Consider the following 24,788-nt stretch of genomic DNA (forward strand, 5'->3'; position numbering starts at 1 on the left):
CCAGCGCAGCCTTACCTCGGCCAGAGCAAGGGTGCGACCTTTGGGAAAACAGCCGTGACAGCTGGAGGAAGGTTGTGTTGACCGGAGGAAGGCTGTGTTGGCTGAGGAAAAGCTGCACCAACTGGAAGAAGGCCGTACCAGCCGTAAGGTAAGGGAGGGAGCCATGGGCTTGTTATTCGTGAGTAATCGAAACCACGAATGGCAAGCCCATGGATACGGAGGGACAACTGTATTTCCCTTTGTAGCACTAGGAGAATTTCAGGCAAAACACATTTAAATCTCTCTTTTTAGAACAGACCTGCAAAATGTAGCAGTAGGCAGGGGCCAAACTTCAGGCCGCAGATAGGGGTGGTGGTGGAGCTGCCTTCGGAGCCCCACCTGACAGCCACCTTGCAAGACACGGAGGACATGGGGGGTGAGGTGGTGCCCTCTCAGTCCCTGGGACTTGGAGGACATGGTGTGTGTGTGTGTGTGTTTGAGAGAGAGAGAGAGGTGGTGCCCTCTCAGTCCCTGGGACTTGGAGGACATGGTGTGTGTGTGTGTGTTTGAGAGAGAGAGAGAGGTGGTGCCCTCTCAGTCCCTGGGACTTGGAGGACATGGTGTGTGTGTGTGAGTGTGAGGTGGTGCCCTCTTAGTCCTTGGGACTCAGAGGGCATGGGATGGGTGGGTGTGAGGTGGCATCTGAGGGTCACCATAAGTCAGAAACAACTTGAAGGTACAAAACAAGAACAAGAACAACAACAAAGCCCCATTAGAAAAGGCAGGGTGATGGAAACATTTAAAGTTGGAGACCAGGGTTTGAATCCCCTCTTGGACCACTGGGTGACCTTGGATAGTCACACTCTCTCAGTCTCAGAAAGATAAGGCAAACCCACTCTGAACATAATCTTGCCAAGAAAATCCCATGCTAGACTCGCCATAAAACGGGAATGATTTAGAAGGCTCGTAAAAATCATGCATAGGATTGCCATAAGTCAAAGTTGACCTAGAGGCAGTGAACATCAACAAGATGCTGCTTTTAGGACCCATCCTGGATCTGATGCCTCTTGGGACAGAAAGCTTGGAGTCTAAACCATCAGGGAGGTTGCTGTGGAGGTGGGAAAACCCCTCGACTCTCTTCTTCACCCACTTTCTTGCCACACTCTCTCAGCCTCTTCTCTCCTCCTCGCCCCATGGATCCACTAGCTGGCTCCCCCAACATTGCCACAAGTGAGAATGTTAATGTTTGTTGTTATTACTCAACAGACCTCTCCTTGGGCTGCTGTTTTTTCCTGTCCGGGCTGCCTGAGGTTTCTGGGGCAGCAGTGGCACAGCCATAGCAACCAAGTGCCAGGCTAAAGTAGTGGCTGCCCATCTGCCCGCCATCCTCCTCCTCCTCTTCTCCCTGGGCGGTTGCTCAGGCAGCCAGAGAGCTGCGGCTGCCTCACGCTGTTACCATGCAGGGCTCTGGAGGCCTGGGAAGGGGGCTGTGCCTTCGGCCGGGTGGGTGGAAGGAAAGACGGAAGAAAACTTGTATCCTCTACATCCCCAGGAGCTGCACAAAGTGCTCTGGGTGGCCTCCTGCGGCCCACAGGCTGTATGTTGTGGAGGCCTGGTTTAGAAGAAAAAAACATTGGCTAGTAATGCAACATATTTAATTTGGACAATGTTTATTCTATTTGTTACATTTATACCCCACTGTTTCTTCAATTTGTTTAGAAAGTGGCATACCATTTCTATTCTTATCCATTTTCTCCCCCCCACTGTCACCTTGTATTTTGTATTGTATTGCAATTTTTACTGTACACCGCTATGATCATTGCGGAATAGCGGTCTATAAATAAAACGTATTATTATTATTATTATTATTATTATTACCATGTGAGGTATGTCAAGCTGACAATGAGTGACAGTCCCAAACTCTGCTGTTAAGTTTTATTGCTTAATGGGGATTTGAACATGATTTCTGAATTCCTCATCCAACATTCTAACCACTGTCCCACACTGGTTCTCTCAAAGTTGACCATAGTGTTAAGGTATCCACAAATTTTCAGCTATTTTGGCCAGAATTGTAGGGAGTGAGGAAGAAAAGGAGATACAGTATGCCCTTGCTATGCATGGGAGATCTGTTCCGGAACCCCCCACGGATAGCAAAAAAATGTGACCTTTTCCCGTTCTTTTCAATGGGCATGTGCACCCACTCAAGCCACCACCTGCATGCATGTGTGCCCATTGAAAAAGCTGGGGCTTGCAGTCTGCAGAAGCTCAAACCTCTGATGGCAAGCCTGCAGTTAGCGTGGATATGCTGTACAAGTGGTGGGCAGGGAGTAAAAGATAAGGGATTTACTGGATACTTCAGCACTTGACGTAGCTAGTACTTGTATATATGAAACATAGAAACACATAAAATTAAGTGAGATTATTTGGAAATTGAACATTTTGTCTGATTCTAGCTTTAGAATTGCATGGAACTTACACCGTTATGCAAAATAGCTTTACCCATAAAGATTTTTTACTGAATCTGGCACAGAATTCATCTTACTTCATTTAGAGCTTGGTTAGTTTTTCTTTTCTTCATCTTCCTAAGGCAGATTATCCCAACTGGGACCAGTTATTCTTGATCATTACTTCTTTCTGTGGGGCTCCCTTCAGGTATTCAGCCCCTGGGAACACATCTTTCTCTGTCTGTCCCACAGCAGCCCTGGCACATCACACTGCTGACTGACTTAATTGCTGTGATGTCGGTTTTCTTTGCCAGTGATTTCATCCAAGAAGAGTGTGGGGAAAAGCCAAGGTAAGGAACTTGCACAATGAACAGAATATGAAAGGAAACAATATTTAAGAGCACTATGTTTTTATTAAGATGGGGGTGGGGATACTTTATTTATATAGCACTGTAGATTTACACAGGGCTGTACATACAGTCAGTAAAATTGATAAAAATGAAACATGCCAAAGGCGTACATTCTACAGGATAATAACAAAATACATATAAAAGAATAGATAATAATACAAGATAGAATAAGATAAAATAAATAGGCAACAAGTTAAAAACATCAAATATCTAGTTAAATATGAGATAACAATCAGAAGAACAATCACATGATGCCTGGGAATGCTTCCTTGAACAGTATAGTCTTCAACTCAGTTTTGAAACTAGTTAAAGAAATGATGACCCGTGTTCGTGGGGGAAGAAGGTTCCAGGAGTGAGGAGCAGCAAGTGAAAAGGGATGAATCCGGGACGGGGCAGTGGAAATCCTTGGCTGGGACAGCAGACCTTGACTACCAGAATGGAGGGCACGAGGGAGAATTTGAGGAGAAAGAAGTTCAGATAAATAAGGAGCGGCCAGCCCATGCAAGGCTTTAAAAGTCAAGAACAGAAGCTTGTACTGAATGCGGTAGGGGACTGGGAGCCAGTGAAGGGATGATCTTAGAGGAGCAACATAGCCAAAGACCTGGACATAGCAGGTTATACCCCTGGGTGGATACAAAGACTGAGCTAGTCAGAGGATGAGGAATTGTTGAGTGTAAGTGCTGAGTTAACTACCATGTTTCGTAGCTAAACTCCTGGGTCTCACCTAGCCACCCCTAGTGTGGTGTCCTCTAGATGTGTTGAGGTTCAACTTGTATAACCACTAGCTTCAAGGATTACTGGAATCATTGTCCAATATTTATATGGAATTCCTGGTTGGGGAAGGCTGGGTTCAATATATAAACACAGATTTATTTATTTTTAGTTTGCAGACATTCCAAAGTTCTGCCAGTCACTTCCTTACCCTGTTGCCAGCATTGCTCGCTCAGCCCACAGATCAAGAGGGCAGGCTGCGAGAACAAAGCCTCATGGTAAGGGTCTACTTCTCTGTCTTTTGTGTTAAGCAACTTCATCTTGTCCCAGCTCTCTCCTTCATCACCCTTCTGTAACTTTGCCATTCAGTGCCCTGAACAGTACACATGTACAAGTGGTGCCTGAAAACTCATCTCTTCAAACCTTTTCTCTGTTAAGAGATGGCTTCAAGCCATTGCTGCTGTCCATGCTCTTTATCATTTATTAAGCCTGGATAATTATAGCATTCTGTATGGTAGGGGTGCCCCAAGAGTCACATTTAAGCTTTGCTGGTGGGCTAGGGACAAGGTTGCCAACAAGCCTCAAAGATATTCCCAGGAATGTTTTACCAAAATCCCCAGAATTGCACAGTATTTACCGGAATATTCAGTCAAAATCCTCAGAAAGAAATTAATTAAATTCCTGAAATTCTGGGGAATTCCCCGGAAATTGGCAGCACTGGCTAGGAACCATATAGGTTTGCACACACACACACATTCTAAACAATGGGCAAGGATGGAGAGGTTTAACATTCCTCTTCCTGTTGAGATCTAGGAATAGTGTGGGAGGGGCATGAAGGAGAAGCCTCACTGTCAATCCTACAGAAATTATTCGGCTTTAGCCTGCATTCCTACTCACTACCTTCAATAAATACAGTTGTATTCAGTTTGAGAAGATCTGTCTTCAAGTTGAAATCTTCTCTCCCAAGAAAACAAATTTGGAATGTTGGTTTCTCAAAATATCATAATCACCTTAGAGTCACACAGGTTTTTATAGAGAATTGAAACAGAATAGAGAACAGTTGTGATAGATCTCCATTCTCTGTAGGTCTAAAAGTCTAAGAATGATATTTGTTATGTGAACAGTGATGGGCATAAAGAGTTATGATGCACTGAGAGGATAATTTGGAACCCTTCAATTTCTCAGTGTGAAATAGCTTTTCCAGCTTTTCAATAACTCTCACAGCTCCCTTTTTTGGCTTTATAATTTTCCAATGCTCTTTCCAAAGTGTGGTTATCAAAGGTAAGCACAGCATTTCAGCCCAATGATTAAAAGCACTTATTTAATCCTACTTAATTTTTCTTTGTTCATCCATCCAGTAATCAAATTATTATACATGTATCCCTTTTGTGTCTAAATAGTATACTGAATTCTCAATCAGTTGTTTGCTCAAATCTCTAAGCCCATTACAATTACTCTGATTCCAGCAGCACACATCCAGTGTGTAAAACTGAGGGAGTGTTCCCCTCTTCCAGTTGTGCTCAATTCGCGTCTTGAAACAGCAGCTTTTATCTCCTATACTTGCAGTGCTTCACTCATTTGTGTGAGACTATGAATAATGCCTGCCCTTCCACCTCCATCCCCTTCTATACGGGTTTGTTTGAGGATCATTGCCCTCTGCTGGATGCACTCTGTCATGGTGCCAGTTATGAGCAACCCATTCAGGCAGGTAAGATACTGATTTTAGAGGACAAACAAAATATTTCCATTTTTTGATGTGGCTACTCACAACCATTGCATTTCTCGCCATTGTCTGTTTTACCAACTTGTCTTTTAAGTGCCAGTTGGGGATTGCATTATAAAGTTATTCTGTTATTGACGGCAACTGAAGCAAACTACAAACTAGTGTGAAGCACTGACCTGGGTCCGATTTTAGGGCTCAGGAGAGCAGAGCGTTCACACGCTCCCAAGCCCTTCCACGCTGTCTGGGCACCATCATGGCTCACCCCAATTCACACGGGCCGCCATGATGACATACATTCAGCGCAGCATCCAAATGGCGCCATGTGGATGTCATCATTGCACCTGAGGGCGGCAATGGCGCCCTGCACGCAACCTAAAAAAACCCACTGGAAGCGGGTTATGTTTAGGCCTCGTGGAGGCCTCGCCATTTGGTTGGTGCAGCCTCCATCCAGGGTAAAAATGGGCGGCTACAGGCCGCCCTTTCAGGGCAGTCTGTACAACCCCTAAGTCTCCAGGACCAGATGAACTACATCCAAGGGTATTAAAAGAATTGGCAAATGTAATCTCAGAGACATTGGTAATAATTTTTGAGAACTCCTGGAGTAGTCCCAGCAAACTGGAGAAGGGGCAAACATTGTCCCCATCTTCAAAAAGGTAAAAAAGAAGATCCCAATAATTATTTCCCAATTAGTCTGACATCAATACCAGGAAAGATTCCAGAGCAGATCATTAAACAGAGAGTCTGTGAACATTTAGAAAGCAATGCTATTATCACAAGTCAACATGGATTTCTGAGAAACACGTCATGTCAGACTAATCTGATCTCCTTTTTTGTTAAAATTACCAGCTTGGTAGAAAAAGGAAATGCTGTAGCTATAGCATATCTCAGTTTCAGTAAGGCCTTTGACAAGTTTCCCATGACATTCTTAAAAACAAGTTTGTAAAATGTGGGCTAGACAAGGCAACTGTTAAATGGATTTGTAATTGGTTGACCAGCTGAACCCAAAGGGTGCTCAACAATAGTTCCTTTTCATCCTGGAGAGAAGTGACCAGTGGGGTGCCACAGGGTTCTGTCCTGGGCCCAGTGCTATTCAACATCTTTATCAATACTATTCAATATCTTTATCAAACAGAGGCTGGATGGCCATCTGTTGGGTATGCTTTGATTGAGAGTTCCTGCATGGCAGGTAGTTGGACTGAATGGCCCTTGTATCTTCCAATTCTATGATTCTATGATTCAATTACTTAGATAGAGGAATAGAAGGCATGCTTATCAAATTTGCAGATGACACCAAATTAGGAGGAGTAGCTAACACCCCAGAGGATAGGATCAAAATTCAAGAAGACCTGAATAGATTAGAAAGCTGGGCCAAAGCTAACAAAATGAATTTCGACATGGAGAAATATAAGGCACTGCACTTTGGGCAGAAAAATGAAATGCGTAGATATAGGATGGTGAGGACCTGTCTTAACAAGACTACGTGTGAAAGAGATCTAGGAGTCCTAGTACACCACATGAGTCAACAATGTGATGCGGCAGCTAAAAAGGCCAATGCTATTTTAGGATGCATTAATAGAAGTATAGTGTCTGCTATTCTGCTTTGGTCAGGCCTCACCTAAAATACTCTATCCAGTTCTGGGCACCACAATTTCAAACAGGATGTTGACAAATGGTGAAGGGTCTGGAAACCATACCTTACGAAGAAAGACTTAGGGAGCTGGGTATGTTTAGCCTGTAGAAGAGATGGTTAAGGGGTGATATGATATCCCTATTTAAGTATTTGGTCTCACATTGAGGATGGAGCACATTTGTTTTCTGCTGCCCCAGAGAATAGAATACAGATGGATGGATGTAAGCCACTGGAAAAGAGATTCCACCTCAACATTAGCAGGAACTTCTTGACAGTAAGAGCTGTTCAGCAGTGGAACACACTCCCATGGAGTGTGGTGGAGTCTCCTTCCTTGAAGGTCTTTAAACAGAGGCTAGATGGCCATCTGTCAGGGATACTTTGATTGTGATTTCTTACATGGCAGGGGGTTGGACTGAATGGCTCTTGTGGTCTCTTCCAACTCTATGATTCTATGATCCTAGAGGAGTGAGAATTCTTCCATACTTCATTTATTCATTTATTTAATTTGCATGTCACCTATCTCTCAGAAGGTGACCCAAGCTGGCTCTCAGATAAAAACATTTTAAAAAATACAATAAAATTTAAAACAGTTACAATCATCTAAAAAGAGTATAAAATTACATTAACATATACAAAAGTTAAAGTTAAAAGGCATGACTACTTTGCAGGTGTGTATTTGAGCCAATGCCTACCATTGTCCTGTTTTTGATGCTAGAAGTGAGCTCCGAATGGGGAGGGACTTTTCACCATGTGGAAAAGCATGATCTCTTTATTAATGCAGAAGTCCAATCATCTCTAAAATATTTTGGACCATTAGAAAAGGAAGTAGTAAAACATTTTTTATTTTTTCTGTGAGCTTGAATCACAGCATTCTATTAAATTATTTACTAAGGTACAGAGCTTTGTCAGATGCATTGTTCAACTTCCATGGTTTTTACTCTTCTTTCTCCCTTCTTTTCTAACAGTGCCCCCAAAAAATACAAGGTCAGAGGAGGAGTGGAGTGTACGCACGGTAGCTACCTTCACAGCAGCCCTGGCTGCATCCTGTGTCATCCCTGTAAGGCACACCATTTGTCAAAAGGCAAAAAATAAGGTTGGAGTTTTCTTAGCTTTTATGATTTTGAGGAATTGGTGTGCAGCACACTTAAGTAGTAGGGAACTAGTGATAGTGTTAGTGATGGCTGTGCTGTAATTCTTCTGCTCACTAACAGAATCACACTTACCACTATATTTGCAAAATTACTACCTGCTATTTATTTCTTGGCAAAAAGTGAATAACTAATTGGAAGCTTATTTCTCTACGAAATGATGCCCTTGGTAAGCCTGCTGAAAAATCACATTAGGAAATAAAGGCTTTAAAGATACTGGTATGAATACCAGATGCAGTCTGTATTTCAGAGGAAGGAACTGGCAAAACCACCTCTGAGTATTCCTTGCCTAAGAAAACTACGAAATTCATGGGGTCGCCATAAGTCAACAGGACACTTGAAGGTGCAAACACATATGCAATGCATAAGAGGAGTTCACTCCTCCTGTCTCCCCTTCCTTTCATTTCTTACAGTCACAATCACAATGATTAGAGACTTGGAACAAAAGTGTTGCTTGTTTTTTGTTTGTTTTTTACTTGCAGATCTCCCAGCACATAGCTGAGAAGCTCACTGAGAAAGAGAACCAGCTGCTGCTGAACTTTCTCTTAGGAATTTCACGTCCAGCCTGTGCTTTGCATTGCATAAAGGTAACACTTCTTGTGTTCCTTTTGTTTCTATGTGAGTTGGAGAAGAGATGCCCAGCCACTTTATCCTACAGTACAACATGTTTTAATGCATTCTCCCCCCCTCCTCCCAGCTGGGAAAGGAAGACATAATGATTCTGTGGTCCCCTTTTGTTTGTCTTTCCATCACCCAGGTCCTGTACGCCTGTTGCCATGTCAATCAGACTCTGTGCCATCACTTAGCAACACCCAAAGTGCTAAATTCCCTGGTCTGTCACCTGCAGGGCAAGGTAATTATTCATTCATTCATTCCTACACTATAAAGAGAGTTGTCTGGCCATGGAGGCCTAAGCCCTCTGCCTGTTCCATTGTGTACACAGGGTTGTGACTCAGGGAGAGGGAAGCAAGAAGTTATCTTATAACAGGTCTTTCCATGTGCTTTGATATTGGCGCGTTACAGACTGCCTGTTTGGGGCGGCCTGTAAGCGGCCCTTTCCCCACTGTATCGGGGGCCTCAGCTGCCACAACAGCAGCCTCCAAGGCCCCTATCCGCCGCTTTCCAGGCTGCGGGGAAGCTGCAAAAGGCCGCTTCCCCGTGGCGTGGAAAGGGGTGTCCTTGGGGCTTCATGCCCCAAGGACACCCAATGGCGGTGGGGAGGAGGAGAAAGGGGCCACTTGGCCCCTTTCTCCTCTGCGTTGCTGGCGCAGCCATGTAAAGGCTGCGCCCAGCGACACAAAGCTGGAAGGAGCTCCGAAACAGAGCTCCTTCCAGGGCCACAGAAAGGGCGCTCTAGGCGCCCTCGCACGGCCCCACTACATCACAACCGCGCCACCCCATTTAGAGGCGGCACGGTGGTGACATCATCATGGCGCCCCCCGTGTAGAACGGGCGCCACCATTTTGTACCTGCTGAACACATACTAGGGTTGGGGGCATCCGGAAGGGACGCCCCTTTCTAACCCTAGTACGTGCTGAGCATGTACTTTTAGGCGTGTCTGTAACGCGCCACTGTCAGCTTGGATAAGCAGTGGCTTTTCCAGGTGTCTTTCCTCTCACTGTTCCCTATATCTCCAGTTAAAAAGGATAAGGTATTTCAGGATTTTGAGTTTATGAGTAGGGAATGGGAACAGATACTACCAGGAGAGAGGGAGGAAGATAATAGGAAGGGATGGGTTGGTAAGCAAGTCATTGGGAAACTCCATAGTCTTTAGAATGAGGCAGTGTAGGAATAAAACCAGACAGCCTCTATTTGGACTGCATAGGGGGATTTGTTGGATTGTGGGGACAAGGTTTTAGTGCTGAGCCTCTTCTTTTCAAAAGGTCCCACTTGATGAAGTGGCTCAAGTGCAGACTGCTGAAGGCTTATTGAGACTCCTCTCTTTGCTGCTGCTTCAGCTCCAGTTTCTTCCTCCTCAGTAAGTGTTTGATTATCAGTTTTCATGTTATCATGCATATTATGCAATTAGAAGGAGGGGTGAGGTGTAGGCAGCAAAGACATAATGCTTGACACTGATCAATAAAAAGTGAAAAGCCTTCCAGTAACGATACTTCCTGCATCTGTGGGAAGGTACAGATAAGGGCCTGATTGGTATATCTGTGGAAAACTTGCACACATAACCTGCACACATAACCTGCTGTGAGGGATAATCTGTAAACTAAGATTCAGTCTAGGAAATACTTAAGTGCTGCTACATGCTTGTTCTGCTGTCTGGGTGAGTGTTTCTGGGTTTGTTTGGCCGGTTACAAACCGGCACTTGGGACGTCCGCAGGACGTCCCATTTTAAAAAAGGGGCGTCTCTTCTAGACGCCCCTGGGTCTAACACAGACTCTGGCCGTACAATATGGCGCCAGCCGTTCCACATGGCCGGCGCCATCTTTACGTATTGGACGCTGTGCGTCCAAACGTGTCGCGGCGCCTGTGATGTCGCGAATGCGCCCCTGGCGCCTCGCGACGTCACAGAGGCGCCGCAGAAAGAAGCTTCATTTTGGAGCTTCTTTTTTGCTCCATAAGGGAGCCGTGCGGTGTGGCTGCGACGGCTCCCTTATGGAGCAAACGGCGGCGGCGGCAGACCGCCTCAAAGTGGTGGTCTATAACCCGCCATAGTCTGTTTAGATGAAGCTTATGAGGTGCAGAAGGACTGCATTCATAACTTGTGGATATATAATTGTCATGGGCACAGAAGATCTTATTAGCACATAATGTGAGAGCCAGTGGTCTGAGTGTTGGACTACGAGTCTGGAGACAAGGGTTCAATTACCATTTCAGCTACAAAACCCACTAGTGATCTTGGGCAAGTCTCATGCTCTAAGTCTCAGGGGAAGGCAATAGCAATCTTCCTGTGAAGAAATCTTGCCAAGAAAACTTCATGATAGGTTAACCTTCTGGTCACCACAAGTCTGAAGTGATTTGAAAGCACACAACACAAACACACATTCTACTGGCTTCATCTGCTGGTCTACCTACATCCATTTCTAGATGGACAACTCAGAGCCAATCATTTGTGCTTTATTTAGTAGCCTGCAGACTAGGTTACTACTGTGCACTATACCTGATTTTACTTTTTGAAGACTGGGGAAATGAAGCTATTGCAGTAGACGATGGACACATTAATCACAGGGACCAGATGGTTGGATCATGAGGCACTTATTTTGGACTATCTGCAGAGCTGCTGATACACATCCAAGCCTAATTCATATCTTGATTTTAACTTGATGTGGCTTGGAACCCTAGTTCCAAGACAGAACACCTTGTAAACCTGCCTACATCCTGAGAACCACATCTGAAGCCTTCCTTAGAGTGGGAGAAGCCTAAAAGGTGATGAGAGGGGAGAGGACCCTTTTAGTTGTGGCCCACCATCCACTGAAATTTCTCCCCAGTGAATCATAGAGTTGGAAGGGACCACAAGGGCCATCCAGTCCAACCCCCTGCCACGCAGGAAATCTAAAAGCATCCCTGACAGATGTCCATCCAGCCTCTATTTAAAGACCTCTAAGGAAGGAGACTGCACTACACTCCGAGGGAGTTTGTTCCACTGTCGAACAGCCCTTATTGTCAGAAATGCACAAGTTCCTCCTAATGTTGAAGTGGAAACTCTTTTCCTGGAGCTTGCATCTATTGCTCCGGGTCCTAGTCTCTGGAGCAGCAGGAAACAAGCTTGCTCCCTGTTCAATATGACATCCTTTCAAGTATTTAAACAGGGCTATCATATCACCTCTTAACCTTCTCTTCTCCAGGCTAAACACCCCGAGCTCCCTAAGTCGTTCTTCATAGGACATGGTTTCCAGACCTTTCACCATTTTAGTTGCCCTCCTTTGGACACGCTCCAGTTTTTCAACATCCTTTTTAAATTGTGGTGCCCAGAACTGGACACAATATTCCAGCAGAATAGAGTGGAACTATTACTTCCCTTGATCTAGACACTATACTTCAATTGATGCAGCCTAAAATCGCATTGGCCTTGTTAGCTGCCGCTTCACACTGTTGACTCATGTTCAACTTGTGGTCTACTTGGACTCCCAGATCCCTTTCACATGTAGTTTTTATTCAGCCAGGTGTCCCCATCCTATATCTGTGCATTTCATTTTTCTGCCCTAAGTGCAGTACCTTACATTTCTCCGTGTTGAAATTCATTTTGTTAGCCTTGGCCCAGCTTTCCAATCTATCAAGGTCATTTTGAATCTTGATCCTGTCCTCTAGGGTATTAGCTACTCCTCAAAATTTGGTGTCATCTGCAAATTTGATAAGTATGCCCCCAATTCTATCATCCAGGTCATTGATAAAGGTGTTGAATAGCACTGGGCCCAGCACAGACCCCTGTGGAACCCCACTGGTCACTTCTCTCCAGGATGAAAAGGAGCCATTACAAATCCATGTAACAGTTACGTTGTCCAGCCCACATTCCACTAGTTTGTTTGCAAGAATGTCATGGGGAACCCTGTCAAAAGCCTAACTGAAATCAAGATATACTATATCCACAGCATTCCCTTCATATAACAATTGGGTCTGGCCTTGATATTATCTTTTTGGCATCAGGGTGAGAAGGTTTTCTGTTTACCTGTTTGTTGAGATGTTAGTGTCTAATTTATAAGTATTGATGTAAGCCAAATTGATTATCCCTGTAATTTGTTCTTGAGGAAGATACTGGCCAAGATACTACATAGCATGGTGAAGTGTAACACTGGGTGCTGTTCCACTAGGCTACCCAATCAACCCCCTGTAGAAAGCTACTTCGTAACACTGGATTGTACCTCCACAGCCGTACAATAGATGGGGAAGGGGGGGCTGAGCAGTGTTCAGATGCAGTTCTACAACTAAGAGAATAAAGGTTGCTCTTCTGGATCTCTAAGAAGTGCATTGGCATACTCTGAAAATCCAGAGTGTGGCTGTTTGTGAGAACTAGGGTTACTCAGCTGATTTCATAGATAATGAAACCTTGATGTGACTTGTCCTGTTCCTCTAATGCTATTATTTCTTGATGGTATTTTAGATTTGACATTGTGATGAAAAAGACTATGGAACTTTTCAACCCTGCAGCAACTCCCTCTGTTTTAGTGAGTCATTTTGCTAATAGTCTCTGTGTCACAGTTTAGAATTTTCTGTATAAATTCATAATGTTTCATAGATATGGTCTGTTATTAGATCTAGCTATGTATATTCTCTGTGAGGAGAAATCCAATCATTATCTACCTGATGGCAAGTTTAAGAGGAGTGCTTTACACACTGCCATTAAATCCTATGATGTATAAATATTTAAATAAAATAAAGGAAGGAATTAAGCCCGTCTCCATCTTATAGTTATTTGAACGTGTCAGGGACAAAACTTCATGGACTGTGTAAAAGAGGACCCCACTGCTTCCATGCATTATGACAAGTGTGCACTAGGTCTATTTGAAATACAAAGAAAGGGGTAGCCTAGCTATTATGGCATCTAGCTGGAAAGTTTTACTATTGGATTCCTGTGAACTATGAAGGAAGTAGTAGTTTATTTGAGAAATCTAATCACCAGCTCCATATCCAATTAAGGTCAGAAAGCATTCTGATGTTCAACATGGAGCAGTGTAGAGCAGACCTCTACATAGATGTGTACAAAAATGTGTGGTTTCCTTCCCATGTAGAGTGCTGCAGGATTGCTGCTTACAAATCTTATCCAGTATGGTGCTACTTTAAAGCTCAGATGGGAGGAAGCCTTGACATCTATAGCTACTGCATTCACAGAACCTGCAGAGGTAAGAACTTTCTACAGAGAGGTTGGAATGTATCAGACAGTGGAGGCTCTTGGCTGTACTGTGCCTGACATTCAATAGTAGTGAACTGTGACACCTCTCCTGGCTCAGGTCTAAATCTTCTTTTATGTCTTTCAGCTCTCTTTGCCACCACCTATGGGAGCTGGCCTCTATGATAGCCTGCTGATGTTACTACTCCACCTATTAAGTCAGGTATGTGGTTTTTTTCCATGTACCACAAAGATTTTTGTTATTTAAAAGGAATCCATAAGTTATCCAGAAAATAGGCATCAAGAAGGTATGAGGCTGCAGTTGCAGCCAGGTGGGGAAAATGGACTACTGTATATAGTCGACTATAAGTTGACTTCATGTATAAGTCAAGGGCAGGTTTGGGGGCCAAAATAAGGAACTTTTATGTGACCGTGGATAAGTCAAAGGTAAAACATAATGGCAGCTATGCCGCCATTAGTGACAATGGGTGCTCAAAGCAGGGGATTCAAAGTAGCTCATAGTGTAAAGAAGGCTACAAATAAAATACAGGGGCTGGAAGGAATTGGGAGGGGAGATAAGTGGAGTCATTTCATAAAGGAAGACAAGATCCATGTGTAATATCTATCTCTCCTTCCATCCACTCTCCTAACCAGAGAGATCTGAGGGTCAGTCCAACTGTACCACAAACCCTGTCTCTGCTCCTGTGCAATGCCAGGTCTGTAAAGAATAAGACCCACCTAATATACGATCTATTAGAGCAGGGGTAGGCAACCTTTTTGACCCGGGGGCCGGCTTGCTGTTCCTCAGACAACTGGGGGTCCGAAGCCAAAAAATAAATAATTAAATAAATAAATAATATATGACAACATTTTCAAATGTAGGACACTTTTTTTAAATGGAGGACATGCAAAAAAATTGCTGTTTTTTAAAAAATGTTAATATAAATGCATGTTTCTTAGCCATGATCAAAATAGAGGACATTTGGGCATTATTCCTAGACAGATGACAGAAATATGTACTTTCCTTTTGGCCAACCCCTCTCCCCCATTCCAAACAGCACATTTGGCCATTGAACATGGCTTTACTTAACATGGCCTCTTGCATATTTCAGAGGCTTACTGCATAACCAAACTCTTTGGGTTTCACACTGAACATGAGTTCACATGGCTATGCATATTTGACATGTAAAGCTGGTTTAGCAAGAAGTGATTTGCCCTAGGTTTCAATGTCTTGCACCAACTATACTACTCAGAAGTGTGTACTTGGTCAAGGGACTTTGTTTTTTCTTCACTGCGCATGAGTTTGTAAAAATCAGAGCAACTTGCATTGGCTGTGCCTCAGAAGCTGGCTGATATCAATATCACCATCATCACCACCACCATCATTGTCACAACAAGGCAGCATTATAAGGACAAAAAACGCACAGAAAGACAATTTGGAAAGTCACACTCTCTCGGCTTCAGAAACAATGGGCCCATATCTCAAAAGCTGACTGATATCAATAAATAAGGAGGAAATATATAAATAAGGGGAAAATGTACATGGGAATATAATTAAATCCAGGGGGAAATGTACATGGGAATATAATTAAATCCAGGGGGAAATATACATGGGAATATAATTAAATCCAGGGGGAAATATACATGGGAATATAATTAAATCCAGGGGGAAATATACTTGGGAATATAATTAAATCCAGGGGGAAAGAGACATGGGAATATTATTAAATCCACGGGGAAATAGACAGGGGAATATAATTAAATCCAGGCGGAAAGAGACATGGGAATATAATTAAATCCAGGGGGAAAGAGACAGGGGAATATTATTAAATCCAGGGGGAAAATATACGTGGGAATATTATTAAATCCAGGGGGAAAGAGACATGGGAATATTATTAAATCCAGGGGGAAAGAGACATGGGAATATTATTAAATCCAGGGGGAAAGAGACATGGGAATATAATTAAATCCAGGGGGAAAGAGACATGGGAATATAATTAAATCCGGGGGTAAAGAGACATGGGAATATAATTAAATCCAGGGGGAAAATATACATGGGAATATAATTAAATCCAGGGGGAAAATATACATGGGAATATTATTAAATCCAGGGGGAAAGAGACATGGGAATATAATTAAATCCAGGGGGAAATGCATATTGGAAATGGTACCTTCCTCCTCCTCCTCCTCTTGTTGCTCATTTTCGGAGCCAAAGGGGTTTAGGAAACAACGTCCCTTCCTTTCCCTTCCCTCTGAGCCAGAGGTCTTCCTCCTCCTCCGCATCCTCCTGCTCTTCCCAAGTTTCTCTTCCTCATTGAGGCTGGCCAATGGCAGAGTGGGGCTAGAAACAGCCCCCTCCCTCGCCATTTTTCTATTGGCCAGCCCCTGCCAGGCTCCCTGAAGAGAAGGAGCTGCTCTTTGCAAGCCCTGTAAGCGCGCGCTCGCAAACAAGGGCTTGCAAGAGGTGTCTCTGGCCCCGGAGAAGGCGCAGGAAGAGGAGGCGGAGGAGGCTGCCAACTGGCCCAAAGGCCTTGGCGGTGGCGGCGCCTGTGGCAGGACCGGGCAGGGGCCGGATCTGGCTCCTCCCCGGGCCGGATCCGGCCTGCGGGCCGTAGGTTGCCGATGCATGTATTACAGGATAAGAACTGTGACCTGGCTTGCATTACTGAGACCTGGCTTGGGCCTGAAAGTGAAGCAGTGTGGGCTCAGGCCCTTCCTGCCGGGTACTCAGTTAAGGACCAGACCAGGTTAGGTGGGTGGGGGGTGGGTGTTGCCTTGATTCACAAGAACACCTTTTCCTTAACCAGGAACTATGTCCGACAAACTGCCCATATCGAATGTATTTACCTGACCCTGAAGGCCAGAGACAGTTTACGGATTCTGTTGGTCTACCGGCCACCCCGTGTGCTAACAGACTCCCTGGCCGAGCTGACATAGCTGGTCTCGGAGCTGGTGTTGGAGTCCCCTAGGCTTCTTGTCCTGGGGGACCTCAACATCCCCTTTGAGGCCAGTCATAGTCCAACTGGTGCGGCTCAGGAGTTCATGGCTACCATGACTGCCATGGGCCTGTCTCAACTGGTCTCAGGGCCTACGCATTCTGCTGGTAATACACTGGGTATGGTCTTTTGTACAGACATGGAGAGTCCCTGGGTGGAGGTAACAAATATCTCCACCTTGTCATGGACGGACCACTTCCTGGTCGAGGTTAAATTCAAGGCATCTACCCAGATCCCTCCCGGGGGTGGCGGACCTATTAGGATGGTCCACCCTCAAAGGCTGATGGAACCCAAAAGGTTCCAAGAAGCCCTAGAGGGGCATATGGTTGGAACTGACGGCGATTCTGTTGATGCCCTGACTAACATCTGGGATACCAATCTCTCCAGGGCTATACACAGTATCGCTCCCAAGCATCCTCTCAGGCCTGCTTCCAAAAAACAGCCCTGGTATACAGAAGACCTCAGGGAAAGGAAGCGGGTTCTGCGACGACTAGAGCGTGACTGGTGAAGACACCAGCACTTAGCCGACAAGGCACTCCTGGACTCTCATTTGGAGGCCTACGGAGTGGCAATAAGTGCAGCTAAGAATTCATTCTATGCTGCACGTATTGCGTCCGCGGAGTTGCGTCCGGCAGAGTTGTTCAGGGTAGTGAGGGAGCTTACCCAGTTGCCCTCCTCCCTGAACTCTATTTTGGAACCATCCAAGGCCTGCTGTGATGAGTTTAACAACTTCTTCGTGGATAAAACCTCTCGGATAAGGGCTGATCTCGATGCCAGTATTTCTTCAGGATCCAGAGTAGAGGTCCCCAGAGCCTCCGTGGACTCGATTGTACTGGATCATTTTGAGTCTGTGAGTACCGAGGAAGTGGACAAGATCCTTCGAAGTGTTAGGAAGACAACGTGCTCTCTCGATCCCTGTCCCTCTTGGCTAGCAGCTCAGGGGGGGTCGGTTGTAACTGTTATGTTGCGCTGCATAATTAATTCATCTTTTAGGGAAGGGCGTTTTCCATCCAGCTTGAAATTGGCCATTGTAAAACTGCTGTTAAAAAAGCCCTCCCTAGACCCCCTGATTCGAAGTAATTATCGGCCTGTTTCCCTGCTGCCTTTTTTGGGGAAGGTGATCAAGAGGGCAGTTGCCTTTCAACTTCAATCGGTCTTGGATGAAACAGATTTTCTAGATCCATTTCAAACTGGCTTCCGGGCGGGCTATGGAGTTGAGACTGCCATGGTCGCCCTGGTCGATGATCTCCGCCTGGGCATGGACAGGGGTAGCGTGTCCCTGTTAGTGCTCTTAGACATCTCAGCGGCTTTCGATACCATTGACCATGGTATCCTTCTGGAACGCCTGAGGGAGTTAGGTATCGGGGGCACTGCGCTCCAGTGGTTCCGTTCCTACCTCTCGGGTAGATTCCAGATGGTGCAGCTGGGGGACGTGTGCTCCGATAAGAGGGCACTTACATCTGGTGTCCCTCAAGGAGCCATTTTGTCCCCCATGCTATTCAACATTTACATGAAACCGCTGGGAGAGATTATCCGGAGACACGAGGCGCGGTGTTATCAGTACGCTGATGACACCCAAATATGTTTCTCTGTGTCTCCGACAGATGCAGTGACCAGGGATGGCATCTCTCCTCTAGACGCCTGTCTGGAGTCAGTAATGGGCTGGACGAGGGAAAACAGACTCAGCTTGAATCCAGAGAAAACGGAAGTACTCGTGATAGGTTCCCCGGGCCCGGGGATGGAGATTTGTCCACCTGTCCTGAATGGGGTCACACTTCCCCTGAAGGACTCAGTTCGCAGTCTGGGGGTGCTTCTGGACTCGTCGCTCCACCTTACATCTCAGGTGGATGCGACAGTCAGGAGTACCTGTTATCAGCTTTGGCTGATACACCAGCTGCGACCCTACCTGGGCCAGGGGGACCTTGAAACGGTGGTACATGCTCTGGTGACCTCTCGGTTGGATTTCTGTAACACACTCTAAATGGGGCAACCCTTGTACCAAACCTGGAAGCTTCAATTGGTGCAGAATATGGCAGCGAGGTTGGTCACTGGATGTTCCAGGACCAGCCATATAACGCCTGTCTTATACGATCTGCATTGGCTGCCCATTCGCTTCCGGGCACAATACAAGGTGTTTGTTCGGTTTTATCTTGTAAATTTTTACTCTGTTTTTAATTAATCTGACGTATTGTTGTGGTTTTTATATGAATACTGTTTGTAAATTGTACATTGTGTAGTACTCTGTTGTAACCCGCTTTGATCTCCCAGGAAAAGTGGGCTATAAATAAATAGTTTATTATTATTATTATTATTATTATTATTATAAGTAAAAGAGTCAAGGTGGTGAGGAGGGTTGGGGAGCCAGCGCTGATCCCGGGAGAAAGCCAAGGTGGAGGGGAAAGAGGAGGGCTCACCAAGGAGAAGAGGAAGAAGGAACTGCTTTAAACCGGATCCCAGTGCCCAGTAATTTCTCCTGTCCAGGTTTAAAGCAGCCCCGGAGGTGAACCATCCACCCCTGGGCTCTCAAACGGAAGCCTCACTAAGAGGAGGAAGCAGCAGTGATGGCATGCTTTGGGCAACATTTGGAGATCTGCAGGAGCAATGGGTGCATGGCTCGCATGTGGAGCATGCCAAGGAGGGCTTTGAGGGGAAGACTTTGGCAGCAGCCGGGGGGGGGGGGGACTCCGCATGATCAGTTTGCCTCTGGTGAGCTTCTTTTACTTATCCCTCACTCCCAATTTCTTCCAACCCTTGTATTTTATTTGTATCCTTGCTTTACATTGTGAGCCACTTTGGATCCCTCATTTGAGCCCGTTGTCCCTAATGGGGGCACGGCCATATGTATGCGCTGTCACTGGGAACAGTGAGGGCTTACCTGACTATATTGACCAATGTATAAGTCAACCCAGGTTTTTTGGGTCAATGTTTTGAAAGAAAATGTACAATGTATACATGAGTATATACACTGCACCATTTAATTGTACCCCACAGTGTTTAGCAGTAGATAACTGGGTTTTGTCCTTGCTTTACCCTTTCTGTTCATGGGAATCCTTAGAAATAGCTCTGCCCATAGTGGGAGAGGCAGCTACATCATAGGAGAGTAGATGGATAACACAGGACCTAGAAAATCCCATTTGCTATCACAGTTCTACAGATAGATATGGTAAATCCTAAGATTTATTTCTTGGTACATGGTTCAGGTTTAACTTCTGAATTAGAAACTGGAAAAATAATAATTTTTGACATTGTAGCTTGGCAGTGAAACTGAAAGGCAGTGTGTGGAAAAATTCCAACCAATTTCTCAACCATCATGTGGGCTAGCTCTCCAAACTGGTTGTTTATTTCCCCCTTGACATAAAAGACACACCTTCAGCATTTGCAGAATTAAGGGTTCCATACTAGCAACTGTATGTTCAGTTTGGGATTGGCTTAGAAAAGTTGCTCAACCCTGTGTAGTAATTCCTCTGTGTGGAAACCCAAATTTCCATCTCTCTAGTTACAAAGGGAAAGAGAAGCCAAGTAAGAAAACTTATGTGGAAGGTAGTATATCAAGCTGCAGATGGAACATCTACACAATTCAAGCTAGGCAAATTACTAGGGAAGGCATTCTAGCCCCTGTTTAACTGGTCTGTCCCTCTCCTGATAGGGCGATGCAGCAGTGGTGCGGGCCTTCGCTGCTTCAGAACTCTGGAGCATCATATGGCATCGCTTTGCCATGGTGCTCCACTTGACCACTCAAGAGCCAGTGATAGATGGAGAGAACCCCAGAGCTGGTCAGCATGTGCCAGTGCCAGACTGGACCCTCATCTCACCTCAAGGTACAAAAATAAAACAATCCAGGCCTCCCAGAAATCCCTCCTGCTGTCTCAGTGACAAAGACACACTGGGAGGTTACAGTTTTCATGAGGCTGTATGTAAAGATGTTCAGATTTCTCTATCATTACATGTTTGGGTATGGCAATCAACTTTGGGAAGGGTATTTGTCCATTAAATGGACAAACATGGGATACTTGCTCTCCCTTTCTGCCCTGTAGGAACCTTGCTCTTCCTCAGCTTAGCCATCTTTGTCTTCACACATGAACCCCACCAGTGTCTTCTCCAGCTGGCCCAACCTAATGGAGTTATCATGGCAACTTTGAACAAGCTCCTGGAGCCTGATTTCCTGGAGTACTTAGCCCAAACGTGAGTGATAAATGTATCCCAAGTTGACTTGCAGAAGGGACAGAATGGCAACAGAAGTTTAATGATATGGGGGATTTAAGGGAGAGTATTGTACAGAAACATATTTCTTATTTATCCAAACATGACTGGTATCATTCAGCAGTTGCAGTGTGTCCCACTCAAAACCTTACTTTTGTTGCTTCTCTTCTTTCAGCTTCTGTTCTGAACAAGAAAGCTGCCAGCAGAGACCAAAGTAGTGCATGTGATAGGGAGACTTCTGTGCTCCCCTGGATCTTTTATTGCCATCTAGAGTTGTGCATGATAATTTAGCTTTTTAAGAATATTAACTTTCTTAAGAACAGAAGTTTATAGCGTTACACTTACCAGGAAAGATTTTGATGTTGCTGGACTGTGAAATAAGAAATACTAGATGGATTATACATACCTCATTAACACTTTCTCAGCTTTTAGCATCAGCCTCTCTGTTGTTGAGTGCCTTCAAATTATTTCTGACTTATGACAAATGTATCATGGGGTTTTCTTTGTTTTTCATTTTTTCCAGACAGGGTTTGCCTTTGCCTTCCTCTGAAACTGAGAGAGTGTGACTTGCTTTAAATCACTAAATGGGTTTGCATGGCTGAGCAGGAATTTGAACCTTGGTCTCCAGAGTCATAGTCAAACCACTATCCCACACTGACTCTCATCAGCCTCCTTATGGTCACCTTATTCTTTGTCCTTTTTCAGCTCAATTCTCTTTAAAATATTAAAATGGTGCAAATTATTATTATTTGTGCAGATTTACACAATCTGGCCTACCTCATTTGAGCATAATATTTGTTCCTTTGAGGCCAAACACAGTGGTTTGGCTCAGAAATCAGCATTTATTGGCTAAAATTCATGGCATGGCAGGTAGAATATTGGTGCCTGTCTCATATTAAGTCAGACTACTGGTCCAAGTTCATCCAGCTCAATATTGTGTACTACACTGAGTGGTGATGGGTCTTCAAGGTTTTGGGCAGGCTTCTTTCTCAGACAGCATCTGGAACATTTTGTGGGCAAAGTGTATGTTCTGCTAGTGAACTGTAGGCCTTAACTTACTCTAGCTGTGGTATAGCCACCTGGAAATGTGATTCCACTGGATTTAGCTTTCCTTTGGCATTCAGACAAGACACTGCTCATACTGGGAAGTGGGTGTTTGATTCATTGCTGCTCTCTTGCCCTATTTCCAGGCAGTTGCATGAAGATGGTGATCTAGAGCTAGTGCCAGCTACTGTGCTCCAAGTCTGCCAGCTCTTCTGTTTCCCTTTTGCTATGGACATGGACCCTGAAATATTAGAACGTATTATGACTACTCTGAAGGAATTTGAAATCCCTGCCCGGTTGCTCCAGGTAAAGCTTTTTTTGTTAAACTCTGCTCATTCTTCCACACTAGAAATGTGAAGCTGCGGGAGGGACCATGCCTGTTCCACCTCACTTTTCCCAACTGATTAAGTTTCTTCCCTAGCCAGATCAGTCAGTTCTGGGTAGATCATGTGGTTCTGTTCCATATAGAATATACTTCACCCTGCCTTATTATGGCTCTGTTTGTGAAGACATACCATCCTCTTAAACAGGTTTTTAGAAAATGTTATTCACAGGTGATTTTTTAGGCTGGGGGGTAGGGGTGAAGAATAAAAGTTCTATCCTTGACAATGCATAGATTTTTGCCCTTCATAGGCAGCTACAATAAGAATCAAGAGCCGTTTTGTTTCCCACACTTTGCTCTGTTTTCTTGTCTCTTTTTAGGTTTGCATTCACCATCTTCCCTTTCTGGAGACTGAGTTGCCATTGAGTCTCCTCTGCCACTTGGTACTTAGTGATGAGGAGGTTATTGAACAAGTGGTGGGAGCAGCCACCTCACAACATGCTACTGACTTCTTGTCATCCATTTTCCTATCAGACCAAGTATCCCTTCTTGCAGACCTGCTCTCGCTCCTCACCCATATAGCCCGGGCCAGTCCAACTCACCTGCCTTTTGTAGAGAAGCTCTTATGTGGCTCTACTTCCCAGGCACTGAACCACCTTCTCTGCCACCCGGAGTGCCTAGTCCGTGCCAGAGCCTGCAGCCTTGTAGGCAATCTGCTGCGCCATAGACAGGGATTTCCTCAGGTCCTGCAGGGCCAGACTGGGCTGCTGGAACGTCTGCTGGAATGTCTTTCAGATGAAGATGGACATGTGCGTCGCTCTGCCAGCTTTGCTGTTGGCAATGCTGCCTACCAAGCTGGTTCTTTTACGCAGGCCCTCAACAAAGCAGTGCCTTGTGTAGTTCAGCTCCTAGGAGATCCTCAAACCAAGACTCGTTGCAACGCAGCTTCAGCACTGGGTAACCTGGGTCGGCAGTCAGTGGAGTTGGGGGATTTGCTGATCCAGAATAAGGCACCTGATCTTCTCTTGGATGTTGCCTGCCATGATTCCCAGCCAGCTGTGCAAAATGCAGCCCTCGTTGCTCTCCGCTCCATTAGCCATCAGCCCGGGATCCACCAGGTACCAATTCCTCAACTGTGGAAGCAGTGGGATAATGTTGTGAATTCTTAGCTTGTTGTGCTTCAGTTAATGCACTAGCATGTATAGTGGAATCTTCATTTTCAGATTCCCTGAAGTAGTCTTTGAAGGCAACAAAGCACAACAGCCTTCAAATCCATCATTTACACATCAAAAATTGGAGCCACTTAGGGGGATTAGAGCCAAAGGAAAATGCAATTGGTAGGTTCCTTGTAGAAAAAAGCTTTAAGAGTTGCTACCAAGGTTAGAAAGATCACAGATTTGGAGGAGCTGCTGCTTATCTTGATTTCTGCTCTCTGTAAAGTTGCATTTTATAGTGACAGTAAGACAAATTGCTCTCAATATTTTAACTAGTGGATATTGATGTGCCTTGATCCAGAGTTTGAGAAGTTATTCTTAGCAAATTTAGGTTTCCTGCTCCCCAGTTTTCTGGCACACTACACAGATTTCAACACTAACCCCGCATCCTTATGAGGTCATCAAGTCTCCTGTTTCCCACACTACATTCCAATACTCATTCATATGGTTATTTACTCTCCTTACCTTTATACAACATCCTTCCTCCTGCCTTTGTTCCTCAATGGCCATTATTTGAGAATGCTACAACTGATGGCCTATAGCACAAACCATCCTCCTTGCACACACAGATGCTTGTTGCTTTAGCACTTATAAGTGTATAAAACATAGGTCAGCATTTGAACTGTGTGGTATTCCTTCATTTACTGAGGTCACACCCCAATAAGTTAAAATACACCCACACACACAAAGTTTGTTATGCAGAAAGGGATGTCATTCCACCTGTTACTATTGTAAGGTTATAAAGCTATATCTTAATTATTAGGAAAAGTAATTACAAGTAATTAGCTGTTTTTAATCTCTCCCTGTAACTGTTCTGTACTTTCTAGGAGAGTTATACCTAGAAAGTACAGAACAGTCCTATTCTTTTTCTTAATTACAGCTATGCACATTTTAGTGTCCAGTACACTAGTCAGCACACACTTTCACTTTCTATGAAAACTTCTGGTTAAGAAAAATGTACTTGCCTCAGAAAGTACACATTGATCTTGTTCTGAACTTGAAGGATTTTTCTATAATTACCTCCATTACCCAAGTCAAGGTGCACAATATTACAAAAACTTAAAGCCGATTGTTTTGGCATCCAAGATAATCATTTCATAACCACCTTTCCCCTCTCTGGTAGCAGAAATACATCTACTGTATAACAAATTCCTTAGCTACCCTTTTATGATGGCAAAATCAACTATCCTT

General features: G+C 44.6%; 1 protein-coding gene across 3 annotated transcripts in view; it reads left to right on the forward strand.

Annotated features, from left to right (window-relative positions):
- The window catches only part of STK36 (serine/threonine kinase 36), a 40,543-nt gene that overhangs the window by 13,588 nt on the left and 2,167 nt on the right, over nucleotides 1-24,788 (forward strand). For all 3 annotated transcript variants that reach the window (XM_089520394.1, XM_089520395.1, XM_089520393.1), the window contains exons 13-26: nucleotides 2,676-2,773; nucleotides 3,717-3,822; nucleotides 5,111-5,252; nucleotides 7,863-7,990; nucleotides 8,528-8,632; nucleotides 8,803-8,898; nucleotides 9,929-10,023; nucleotides 13,096-13,159; nucleotides 13,724-13,834; nucleotides 13,970-14,044; nucleotides 20,464-20,635; nucleotides 20,852-20,999; nucleotides 22,208-22,367; nucleotides 22,764-23,501. In XM_089520394.1, the coding sequence (XP_089376520.1) occupies nucleotides 2,676-2,773; nucleotides 3,717-3,822; nucleotides 5,111-5,252; nucleotides 7,863-7,990; nucleotides 8,528-8,632; nucleotides 8,803-8,898; nucleotides 9,929-10,023; nucleotides 13,096-13,159; nucleotides 13,724-13,834; nucleotides 13,970-14,044; nucleotides 20,464-20,635; nucleotides 20,852-20,999; nucleotides 22,208-22,367; nucleotides 22,764-23,501 (2,238 nt within the window). The remainder of the gene's footprint in view (nucleotides 1-2,675; nucleotides 2,774-3,716; nucleotides 3,823-5,110; nucleotides 5,253-7,862; nucleotides 7,991-8,527; nucleotides 8,633-8,802; nucleotides 8,899-9,928; nucleotides 10,024-13,095; nucleotides 13,160-13,723; nucleotides 13,835-13,969; nucleotides 14,045-20,463; nucleotides 20,636-20,851; nucleotides 21,000-22,207; nucleotides 22,368-22,763; nucleotides 23,502-24,788) is intronic.

The sequence above is a fragment of the Sceloporus occidentalis genome, unplaced genomic scaffold (genome assembly GCF_023333645.1).
Source record: "Sceloporus occidentalis isolate IW3139 unplaced genomic scaffold, rSceOcc1.0.p SCAF_4, whole genome shotgun sequence".
Classification (NCBI taxonomy): Eukaryota; Metazoa; Chordata; class Lepidosauria; order Squamata; family Phrynosomatidae; genus Sceloporus; species Sceloporus occidentalis.